This window comes from Rhinatrema bivittatum, chromosome 6 (assembly GCF_901001135.1).
Source record: "Rhinatrema bivittatum chromosome 6, aRhiBiv1.1, whole genome shotgun sequence".
In the NCBI taxonomy this organism is placed as follows: domain Eukaryota; kingdom Metazoa; phylum Chordata; class Amphibia; order Gymnophiona; family Rhinatrematidae; genus Rhinatrema; species Rhinatrema bivittatum.
The window spans coordinates 123622941-123635412 of record NC_042620.1 but is presented as its reverse complement, the minus strand read 5'-3'; the positions used below and the strand labels follow the sequence as shown (position 1 = coordinate 123635412).

Below are 12472 nucleotides of genomic sequence, written 5' to 3'. Positions count from 1 at the left end.
CTTTCTTGGAGGCTATTGTGGGAGTGTAAGCATTGCATAACTCAAACTCACTGAGAGTTGTGCAGAGCCAGAGAAGCAGTTGTGATTAGGCAGAGAGCTGGACAGCAGAAAAGCCCTGATGGCAGCAGTTGTGGCAAAAAAAAAAACACATTGATGGCTGTAATTGAGAAATATTGGACTATCCTACCTTGGCTGCTCAAATAGTTGACTTTCTTCAACAAAACTCTGTGAGGAAAAGCTTCAAGGAAACACCTAGGAATTACAGTTGTCCAAGCATAAAGTTTTTCAAGATTTACAACAAAAATGTTTGACTGAAGAAATGAATAAAAGCTAAAGATATGAGAAATGAGTAGTGAGTGATAGGGTATGTTTTGCCTCCCCTGATCTTCTGACACTACAATGCACTCGATCCTCAGGGAAGGAGGTAAAATAGCTGCACAACTGTGGTAATTCCAACTGAAGAAGCAACGCTAAGGGTTAGTCTCAGAGAAGACAGAGCATGCCATCTCAGAGAAGACAGAGCATGCCGTCTGGGGAGGAGATGGTTTAAAAATAGGAAAAATGAAGGATGAAAAAACATCTCAGAATTATTTCTGTCTTTAAAGTTCCTGGGGTGCCTAAGAAAGTTGTCCCAGAAGAAAAAGAGCCAGGTGCTGTCCCAGCTAAAGGTATATATATTTCATGCTAAATATTGATCAACTTATTATTTCTTTTTAAAATATTTTTTAAATAAAATATTTCTTTTTAAAATATTTTTAAAATAAAAGTTTATTTTTCAAAGGTTAAGTAACATATTGTGGGTGGAACATCTTTTAATAATGATGTTTAATTATATAATCATTTATTATTTTTAGAAATACATCATGTTCTTAGCACACTTAGTTAATTAATTATTTTAAGTGCATTTTTGGTCCTGCAGTTTTCTCTCCTACTCTTTCAGGCTTCCAGCCCAATCTAAGCCAGCCTATATTGCATTCTGATGCCATGAGCTTTCCTTCACTTTTACCTAGTCAGGGAGGCATGCTTTATCCTATTTTTTATAATCTCATTCAGCCTAGCTAGTACATGATATTTTTTAGCCAAGTGCCAACAAGATGCAGCTACCTCCAGAACCCAGTGTACTGCACCTGAGTCTGGCTATTGTTACCATTGAGCAATGACAGAGATCACCCTCTTCTCCCAGGGTCTTAGCACAGTTATGAAGTTTAAAAATATTTGATAATATTCTTATCATTACAATCTATTACTTTTTAAATTAATTTCTTTATAAGTGCCAGAGGTTCCTAAGAGAGCTCTTCCTGAAGAAAAAGTACCAGTTCCTAAAATAGAAGAGGCCCCACCCAAAAAAGGTACATCTCTTTAATTTACAAACGAGTTGTTAATTGTGTGGTCCTCTTGTTTCTTTACAAATTTGTCTCATGCAGATGAATTTGAATTTTCAGTACATCTGTGTATATGTCCAGCTGTTTTGAATTTTCTGTCTGTAGTTTAGAAACTCCTAAATGTAACGTACGTCTTGATGATGTTGTCATGTTCTCATTGTATTCAAAACTATTCTCAATGGGGTTTTTTTCTATTATTTTACAATTTCCTACACATCTATAATGCATTTAAAGTGCCAGAAGTGTCTTAAGAACATTCCACCAAATATAGATACATTTAGGCATACTGAAAACTGTAGAAAGTATTTTAGTCTTAATAGTTTTATATGGCATTTGTTTATTGTTTGATGTATAAAACTGCTGCTGATTTGTCTACACTTGTGATATAGTATATGTTTGGTGTTTCATGTTATTGCTGATTGTTCCGGTACTCTTATATAAATCTTCATAGGTTCCAGTAATATTTTGATTATAGCAATTCAGCAGTCTTATATTTAATATTTAAATCTTTTGAAGTTCCCGTAAAACGTGTTCCAGAAGAAAAAATACCTGTTGCTGTTTCCAAAATAGTAGAACCTCCACCAGTCAAAGGTACATTAAAATTCAGCATAGTTGTTAGAATGCTCATCGTTAACTGTTTGTGCTTTTGTTTGTGTTGGCATCATCTTTTATTTATTTGTTTATTTATTTACATACACATATTCCACTACTTCCACAACAAGAGTTTAGTGCGGTTCATAATAAACAAACAGTCATAAATCATAAAACACATCATATAAAAACATTAAGAACATAAAATCATCAGCATTTTAAAATCACAGATACGCTTCCTTCAACAACCAAGCCTTTAAACCTTTTCTAAAAAGTGTAATATCTTTCTTTTCTCTAAGCCTCAATGGAAGTGTATTCCATAGTTTAGACCATACATAAGACAATACCCTCTCTTGTGTCTTCTGCAATCTAAAAGTCCCCAAGGCAGGTAAAGCCAAAGCCAACGAGTTCTTGAATGCCGGTATAAAAAAACCTTAAATAAAAATAAATAAAAACAGCTTTGCTCCTGAAGATCATAAAATACACGATGGAGTATACAAAACAAAAGTATTGGCCACCACACAATGATTATTTGAGTATTATAACAATTTATAACATTGTAAACATCAACTGCGAATCTACATAAATCCCCAAAACTCTAATATAAAATTGTATTGGTAATACCTCCCCATCATACTGTACACTTAAGATGTTATTTAAAGGTAATTGTTTGCTCACCCATAGAATTTGGGTTTTTTCAACATTTAAAACAGACCATTAATTAAAAGCCAACCCCGAATTACATTCAAAATATCTTGTATTCTAACTTCTGGTATTTTCCCATCCTTTCTACTTAGCACAAAAATCTGTAAATCATCGACATATATATATATATAATATGCCAGTCCCAATGATTTATCAGGCTTCCAGTCGGCACCAAAAACAGATTAAAAAGAACTGCAGACAGGCAAGTGCCTTGTGGAACCCCTACCAATACCTTTCTCCATGATGAAAACAAGGATCCAATCTGCACCCACTGCGTTCTCCCATGGAGAAAAGAGGTAAACCGCCTCAAGACCACTCCATCTAAACCATACTCATGTAAAGGTGAAATCAGCATTTGATGGGAGATAGTATCAAATGCCAAAGCAATGTCCAGGTGCACAAAACCCCAGTACAATTCTGATCTAATAACTGATGCAGCTTATCCATCAAAGTCAATAACAGTAATTCTGTATTATAATTTTTTCAAAATCCAAATTGGCCTTCATTCAGCACTGAGGCCTCCTCCAAAAAATCCTCCAACTGAACCAAGACACATTTCTCAATAATTTTTGTCAATGTGGGAAGATTAGAAACCGATCTAAAGTTAGACAGATCTTTGGAGGATAACTTAATATCTTTTTCAATCAGTCTAATAGTTGCTGCTTTTAATTGAGATAGTAAAATTCCCTCCTTAAGTGACACATTAACTATCGTCCTAATTAACTCATAAGAATCCTGCCTTAAATTTCTAATTAAATAAAAAGGACAAGGATCTAGATAAGCCAAAGTTGATTTTAGATGATCAGTTATCCTAGTTATTTCCCTCAAAGAAACTGTTCTAAAATCAGATCATATCGCTTCAACATTCAATCCTATAAGTTCAACTTCATCACTCCCACACCCTACTCGGACACTAGCATAAATTTTGGCAACCTTGTCACTAAATAATCAACTAACTCTTCATAGAAAGCATAATCCTTTACATCCATAGCATGACCAGAGGTTAACTTCTGAACAGTAACAGACAAAATCATAGGACGGCTCATCGCCTTCTCAATCATTTTGGCAAAATATTCCCCCCGGACTGTCTTACACATTGATCTATAAGTATGCATATGTTTTCTATAGATCTGCATTTCATCACTTGGATATTTATGCCATTTTCTTTCAGATCTTCATAACTTCTGCCATTCTAATAATAAGACTCTTGTAAACCAAGGAGCCCTTTTACTAGCCACACACATGAAAACCTCTCTGACAGGAGCCACCTGATCAAGGGCTCTCTCAAGACTCGAGTTCCAGTTTTCTACTAATCCAATCACAGATAAATTGGGCTTTTCACCCTCCCCTAATTTTTATTTCTAACAATTTCTAGAGTCTTTATTTTTGTTTCTGCTTTTTTTTTTTGTTTCTTGCTACTTTATTCCTTTTAGTTTTATCGCTTGTTTAAAAAGTTCTCTTATGAGCATAATTCTAAAATAAGATCTGTGCAGACATTTTGTCAGCTTTTGTTTCCTCTGGAAAGATTAGGGAAATCATCTCCTAATAAGAAAGAAATGTTGTGCATTTTTTCATCCTGCTATAATACTGCAGTATGTTCACACACACACACATATACATATTGCCAGTCATTGTTATAATAAGGCAAAGTACCAGCACTAACTTCTCAAGTGAGTCATTGAAACATGATAGCAGAAAAAGATTATACAGCCTATCTAGTCTACCCATCCACACCAAATATTTACAATCTCTACCACCACTCAAACATCCTCTGTGTTTATCCCATGCTTTCTTGAATTCAAATCCTGGCTGACTACTGGATGACTACTACTGGTGTGAAAAGAAATATTTCCTTACATCACTCCTGAGTCTACCCTCTTTCACTCTTATCCCGTGACTCCTCCTTTTCTTTAGAAGAATCCTGAATCCTGTGCATGAAAACTTTAGATATATTTAATTGTCTCTATCTTATCACCCCTTTATGCTTTAAATCTAAGACCACTGACCATTTTTGTAATCACCTTCTGGACAGACTCTATTCTTTTGAAGAAGCGGTCTCCTGAAATACACACAGTACTCCAAAAGATGGCTCACAGGGGCAATATCACGTTCTTTTTTTCTGCTGCCCATTCTTCTCGTTATGCAGCCCAGCATCCTTCTGGCTTTTGCCATTGACTAATCTACTGTTTGGCTATCTTAAGATCATTTAATATGATCACCCCTGGATCCTGCTCTTCTTTTGTGATTAGAAAAATTTCACCCTCCTTTACTGTATTACTCCCTTGGGTTTTGCAGCCCAAATTCATGACTTGTATTTTTTGGCATTAAATCTTAGCTGCCAGATACTATACTGTTCCTCAAACTTTGGTAGATCCCGTCTCATGTTTTCCACACCTTCCTGTTACTCTGTTGCATATTTTGGTATCATCTGCAAAAAGACAAATCTTTCTTGACAATTCTTCCATAACGTCACTCACGAAAATGTTGAAAAGAACCTATCCAAGGACAAATCCCTGTAATGTCTAGTAATGTCGCTCACTTCAGAATGAATTCCATTTACTACTACCCTTTGTTGCTTCCAACTCAACCAGTTTCTAACCCAGTCAGTCAGTTAAGGGCCTATATCAATGATATTCAGTTTATTTATAAGTCACATGTGAGGAACAATGTCAAAGGCCTTACTGAAATCCAAGTACACTACAGCTAGCATTTTGTCCTGATCCAAATCTATGGTCACCCAATAAAAGAAATTGATCAGATTTATCTGACAAGACCTACCTTTGGTAAAACTATGCAGCCTTGGATTCTAGAAACTGCACTGTCCTCTGTTTTTACAGCAATTCCATTAACATAAATAGTTTTAAAAATCCAAACTAAGCATTTTGCTTTCTCCTCCGATCAAACCCCCTCCCCAGGCATGCCTCCACTATAATATATAGAAAAACCGTGTGCATAATTTTACCTACATATAGGATGATTAATATGTAAATAACCCATTTCCATGGGTTAACCACTATGGTTCCCTGGTAATGGTTTTGAAAATAACCCTCAGAATGGATGTTTTGATTTGAATAACTTTCAACATCATCCCTATGCTTTTTGAGGATAAATATAATCGACTTCAGATTGCCTGAGTCATTCTTTTTATATCAGCCATTTAGCACATTTAATATACTGTAACTGGGTACTGAATAGTGTATTTAAAATAACTTGTTTCTTGCAAGTATGTTCATTTCTCATATTGTACATAAACTCTTAACACTGTGGCAAAACATACAGTTTTACTTCCATATCATGATTCTTTTTTTTTTTTTGTGCTCCATTGGTTTTTATCTATATGTATTCTAACAAATGTATTTTAGGGTAGCTTAATTAAGGGTGTATGAAAGTACAGTTTATTATCCAATCAAGGTTGCATTATCATTTTGAGTGTATGTTTTGTGATTGGTCCATGTAAAGAATGCAAGTACTTTTGCAAACAGTCATCAAGTGAATGCTTCATGGAATGACTGGTTATCCTTCACATTATTCAATTTCTTATTCTTAGATGAAAATGTATTTCAGGATAAATGAGCTGAATATTCAGCATTCTTAAACTTGTTATCCTTTAAAGTGCCTGAGGTACCCACGAAAGTTGTCCCTGAAGAAAAAATACCTGCCAGAGTTCCTAAAAAAGCAGAAGCACCACCAGCTAAAGGTACATCAGTTCTTGAATCAGTGCACTTTAAAAATGTCCTTGTCTTTCATCTCTACAGTGTAAAGATTTGTGTTGTGCAAGTTACTCTATATCGTGAGTTGCAGCACGGCATATACTAGGTCTTTTTGTACTCTTTGTGTAAGTGACCATAAAATGTTTCACCTCAATTTAAAATGACCAGATGGGTGTTACAATTTCCTTACTTCAATTTTCTGACTGCTGTTATGTGGTACTGAAAAAGATTTATAGTTCTTACAGTAAAATAAAGTTTTTTTTATGAGAAAAAGTTTTTGTGTGGCAAATTTTAAGGTTCTTAAAATTAATATCTTTGAAGTGCCTGAGGTGCCAAAGAAACCTGTCCCAGAGGAAAAAGTACCAGTTGCAGTTCCTAAAAAAGTAGAAGTTCCACCAGCCAAAGGTACCATTATTAACAATCCTAATTTGTTTTGTGGCCATTTATCTAAAATGTGTAATCTGAATGTTTAATCTGTTTAAAATCGGTGTATTTTTCATTTGTAGTCCTTTTATATTTGCAGTTCTTATAGTTATTTGTGCTTTGGTGTCAAATGCTATTCAAGTTACTAATGTACTATATTTGTCTAGTGTTTTCATGATATATTTGCACTGTATCTTCAATAAGGAGCAACAAAATTCAGAAGATTAGAACTATATGATCTTGCTTTTGTAATTTAGTATTTTAAATGTGCTTTTGGCCTTCAGGAGGCAAATAGTGAGTTTTCCTGAATAGCTACTGTCATAAATGGAGATATTCTGTCATTCTTTGGTGTGTTTTCAAATTCTCAAAAAGATATTCATGTATATGCATGCTTCCACTGGAGCATGCCTGGTCTGCAGGATACCAGCTCTTTGCAGAGACTGCTGCATGCTCTGGATTGTAAGGGGAAAAGAAGTGAGAAAAAATTCAGATGTAAGGGAACAATAATTAAACTAAAGAGCAAAGAATACAGAGGCAGGAACTCAAAAGAAAAAAGACATACAATATAACTAGGACAGGCAAGAAAAAAGCTCCAAGAAGCAGGGATTGTATATGTGTACAGCTCTTTACATTTAGTAGTGCTATAGAAATAATAAGTAGAAGTAGTAACATGACAGACACTAGTCAAGAATATAGAAACATCAAGTTCAACAAAGAATCATGCTCAAGACACAAAAAGGAAACACTGCCATAACACACACAAAAAGGCACAACAGAAACAGGAAAAAGCATGCTCTCTGGAAAAGTTGGAACATATGATATGCACACAGGATAACACAGTATATGCCATATTAGGATGCCAGACAGAGAGAGACTCCACATGAAAATACCTTACGGACTCACACATCTGTCTCTATGATAGAAAGTGACAGATATGTGATGGATCTCCTTCACTTGCCAGAGATGGTTCTCTAGGCCATTGTACCCTTCAGGGTCCTTTATGAGCCATCAGGGCACCTTTTCACCCTTAACATCTGCCTCTAGGGAAGGCAGGAAGTGCAGCTCCCCTCTCCAACTCTTGGACCAGATAGAGTTGCTTCATGGGATCTGGGTTGTGTGGAAAAACTTCCAAAAACTCTAGGAGCACACAATATATGCATCAGCAGTATCTGTGATTCTGTATCTTTATCACAAAGAAAGACAGGAGACAAGACGTGCTGGATTTACTAGAATGGTAAGAGGATTCAACAGGGGTAGTTTTCTTCTTCCTTATACTAGTCCTAGTATTGTAGTGATAGAGCGCTTGTGTGTGACAGATGAAACTCCACTGGTCAGTGTTCCTAGCTTTGCTAGCATGTTTTAAAGGGATTTATGCAATTGTGAGGCTATGTCAGCAAAAGGGGATTGAGGATTCAATGGTGTGTTTAAGGGAAAGGTTGTGACTGTTAACGTGTAAAGTCTTGGAGAGGACAGCTTTGAGGCAATAATACAGAATAAAGACTGTGCAGATGAAAAAGGTTTATTTTGGTTATTTTTCATTTGGAGACATAGCGACTTTGCATGCTAGAAGTTTCTCATACTCTCTAGTTTTCTGTTTGTGATTGTAATGAGTAGGCATTTTTGCATGTTTCTGAATGCTGGAGTTTACCCCATTGACTACTATGGAACTGGGGTGAATAAATGTTTCAGTGAGTATCCAAAGGAAGCTGTATAGAGATAGCATCTAGTCAAGCATTTTTGGCTTCTTGCCTATAGATTGTGCTCACTCACATCCCATGCATGCTCAATATGGTTTCCTCACCCTTTTCTGTTAGGTATAGATGTTATCAGAGTGGCTATATGTCAGAAAAGGGATAATTGGGCTTATGTTAATGAATTCCGCAGCTTGGACCACGGCAAGCCTGAAATGCTTCATTATATGTTTATTTGCATCCAGTTTGCTGCTATTCAGTTTCCCACACAGCATCTCCCCTAGCTTTCATTAAGAAATTATTTTATTCAATGGCCTTCATGAATAGCTATTTGGTAAATTGAGCCCTAAAATATTAATATCTTTAAATTGACCCAAATGCCTAAGTCAGTTATCCCAGAAGAAGCCGTGTATGTTCCCAATGTTGTAAATGAGGAGAGTAATAGTATACAGTTGTTGGGCTTGTATATCAGTAAACCTTACATTGTGTATAATAATTAACATAGTGTTTCTGATCTGTGTTTGTGTGGTACACATTGAACATGGTTTGTTTGTTTTTTTGAGTTTTGTAGCCTGCATATAATTTCTTTGCTGTGTTTTCACCGTAGACGTTTAATACTCTTACATATTGTTTGTATGCAACTAAGAAAGTCTTAAAAAAAAGAACAATGGGGGCAATGATCAAACTGCCCACATTGTTGCAAATACCATGTACAGTTTTTACATTTGGACTTTGCACCAATAATGAAAGCAAACTCATGTGCATACTTTCACTTTGTTGCTGTGAATACAAAGTATGTGCAATATTTGTGCCTGCTTTTTGTGTGGGTAGAAATGTGATTGAAAAGTACACTTGTAAAATTGAAAAAACAATGTGTATGCATTCTTTTTTATCCTGACTTAAACACGCCCTCAGAAATGTCTCCTCTCTGTGGCTATAATGTGCGTATTTTTCCCTCCATATTGATGGCGGGCAATTTTCAAACAGACAAGTTAAATGAACAAAACGCGTTTTTACTTCTGGAAATGGCTTTGAAAATTACCCTAGACACGCCAATTTTATGACATGTGCACGTCGCCGAGTGCATATTATAAAATATGATACCCGCACGCACATGCGTGCCCAATTTTTATATTGGTATGCGCATGTGTGGACGGGTGGCGTCTAGTGCACGCAAGGGGAGTGGATTTTTTAAAAAATGCACGGTGACATGATCTGGCCATTCCCAGTTCCCTATCCCCCTTTCCTACTCTGCCTCCCTTTTTCCCTCTCCTCCCTGACCCCTAACACCCCATTTCCTACCTTTTTCTTTCGGAACTTACTTCATCCCAAGATAGAGGAGTTACCACCGGCAAAAGTTACAAACTTTGCTGGGGTCATCATGTATGTTTTTAAAGAATTCTGATTAGTATTTATATTGCAACGGTGTTAGTAGATTCCAGCTCTTACCACCTGAAAATGTATGCATCATTATTTCAACAATACAGTCTAAATATTCAATTTCAACAAATTTCTTTAAAGTGCCGGAGGTTCCTAAGAAAGCTGTGCCAGAGGAAAAAGTAGCAGTCGCTGTTCCTAAAAAAGGGGAAGTTCCACCAGCCAAAGGTACACCAAATCTTGGTTTAAAATAGCAAAAAGCGTTGCAGCTCTCTTACGCTTGACCTGTCTTCATACTAAATCTATGTCACGTAAAGCATTGTGTAGTGAATGTTTTAATGATCTTTGTGGAACTGTATTTTCAATTTTTGCATGCTCTTACTATGGTTTACAAAGGATTCTAAATTTCTTAACATTCCATGATGTCTTTAAAGTACCTGAAGTACCTAAGAAAGTTGAACCAGAAGAAAAGAAAATACCAGGAGTTGTCCCTAAAAAGGAGGCGGCCCCACCCGCTAAAGGTATGCATTTTTAGAACTATAATCACAGTTCTTAAGTGTTTCACTAATCTTATCTTGTCTGCTTGGTTTTGCTTTCTGGTAATTATGTTGTCTTGAGTAAAGACCTTCCCTACTGCCTTATCTTATTCTTCTCTGTTCCTTCTCCCCACCATATACCTTTTTTTTTGTTGTTGTCCACTACTGCTACTCCCCATCTGGACTTGGTTGAAGACAAAGGGCTCTTTATTCAATAAATATTTTTTCCCATCGGCACAGAATGGGGGAATAGTTCTTTTTCATTAAGACCCTACTTTATTTTAATTTAGTTTAGTTACAGTTTGAGCTATGCCTTTCTATGGGTAAACTGGCATTCAGTATGTGTTACAAAACAATAAAAACACAATTCATTATATACATTATAAACATAATACATAATAAAAAGCCATTTTCTTCTTCCTCCTCTGCTCTTCTTTTGAACCATTCCCAGACACCTCCATTCTTATCCTAAGAGGTGATAGTGCGACTGCTTAAAATATCTCAGGCTATAACTGAGCCATAGCCTCTCTTCTTGGAATTTCAGCAGCAAATTCTAAACCTTGCACAAATATCAAATTGCTTGTTTTTGTTTTCTGGCAATTATATTACAGACAATTGCTGGTAATAACAATCTTGATACTCTACATAAGAAAAATACATTTTGCCAGACTTTTCTTTCTTTTTAATTCTTGTGTATACTGCTTCTAATTTAAAAACTATACTAAAACTATGATAACGTTCTTGAATTCTACCATTCAATATTCTTACATTAATATTTTCAAAGTGCCAGAAGTACCAAAGAAAATTATTACAGAAGAAAAAGTACCTAGAAAGGAAGAGGCTCCAGCAGTGAAAGGTACTTCAGACTTTAAAAAGAAATCATTTTTACTCTGTTCCATCTCTTGTTTTAATCACTTTTTTCCAAGATTGTTGTTCAAATAGGAATTTGGAATCCATCGTTATTTCTTGCACTTGCGTTTTGGCTGTGCCATTTCTGTTGTGAAATGTTAAAATGAAAGTGTTGTGTTTACTATAGATTGTGTTTCTTTTTTGCTTTAAAGGGATTTGTTTTTGCATAATGCTGTTTGAGTATTCTGTATTGTTTATGAAAAAAATAAAAGTTTCTAAGAGTAAACCCTATCTTTAAAGTTCCTGAGAAGCCTAAAAGAGTTATTCCAGAAGAAAAGATTCCAGTTGCTGTTCCTAAAGTGGAAGAAGTTCCTCCAGTAAAAGGTACAATTCTTGATTTAAATTAAAAAGAATGAAAACATACACATTTGTTTACCCTGTTTTATGTAAAATATGTTTTCAATGTACTGTTTGTTTCTTACTTTCATTGTTCTACATTGTATGTTTCTCTTTGTTTTCTAATTATGTCTATGTTCCTAAATTTATATAATATCTTTAAAGTGGCTGTGGCAGTAAAGAAACCTGTCCCAGAAGAAAGAGTACCTGTGCCTATTCCTGAAGAAGTGGAACTTCCAAAACCTAAAGGTATACATGATCATAAACAGGCAAAGCAAATCATAACCTTCTTTATCTTCATGAGTCTGTTGTTTCTATGTTTATATTGAGTCAAGTGGATTCTTCCATTGTTGTAAATGTTTATTTTGTATTATGTGCTTATTGTTTCAATTGCTTTTCTGAAAATCTAATATGCACATCAGAGGAAGACATTTTACAATTATAAATGCTATTTTTAAAGCTTCCAGTTTGCCTAAGCAAGTTGTTCCAGAAGAAAAAGTCCCCATTGCTATACCTAGCACAGAGGAAGCCCTGCCAGTTGTGCTCAGCCATTAATTTAACTTTTTTAAATGAAAATCTTCATGAATTAGGTTAATAGCATGCTAAGGATATTTTTATCCTCAGTTATTCAGTATGAATTACAAGAACATATTCTATGAAGTTTGCTATGTCTGGCGTAGTTGTATTGGGGTTTTTTTTGTAATTCTCAAACATAAATGTGTCTTTAAAGTGCATGAGGTACCAAAGAAATTAATCCCGGAGGAAAAAGTGCCTGTTCAGAAAAAAGTGGAAGTTCCACCAGTCAAAGGTAT

The 12472-nt window shown here is 35.4% G+C and overlaps 1 protein-coding gene across 1 annotated transcript in view; it reads left to right on the top strand.

The window, feature by feature from the left end:
- The window catches only part of TTN (titin), a 509207-nt gene that overhangs the window by 258795 nt on the left and 237940 nt on the right, over window positions 1–12472 (top strand). The window contains 11 exon segments of the mRNA XM_029605898.1: window positions 606–668; window positions 1272–1349; window positions 1899–1973; window positions 6292–6375; window positions 6710–6793; window positions 10024–10107; window positions 10314–10400; window positions 11200–11271; window positions 11565–11648; window positions 11826–11909; window positions 12391–12468. Coding sequence (XP_029461758.1) covers window positions 606–668; window positions 1272–1349; window positions 1899–1973; window positions 6292–6375; window positions 6710–6793; window positions 10024–10107; window positions 10314–10400; window positions 11200–11271; window positions 11565–11648; window positions 11826–11909; window positions 12391–12468 — 873 coding nt within the window.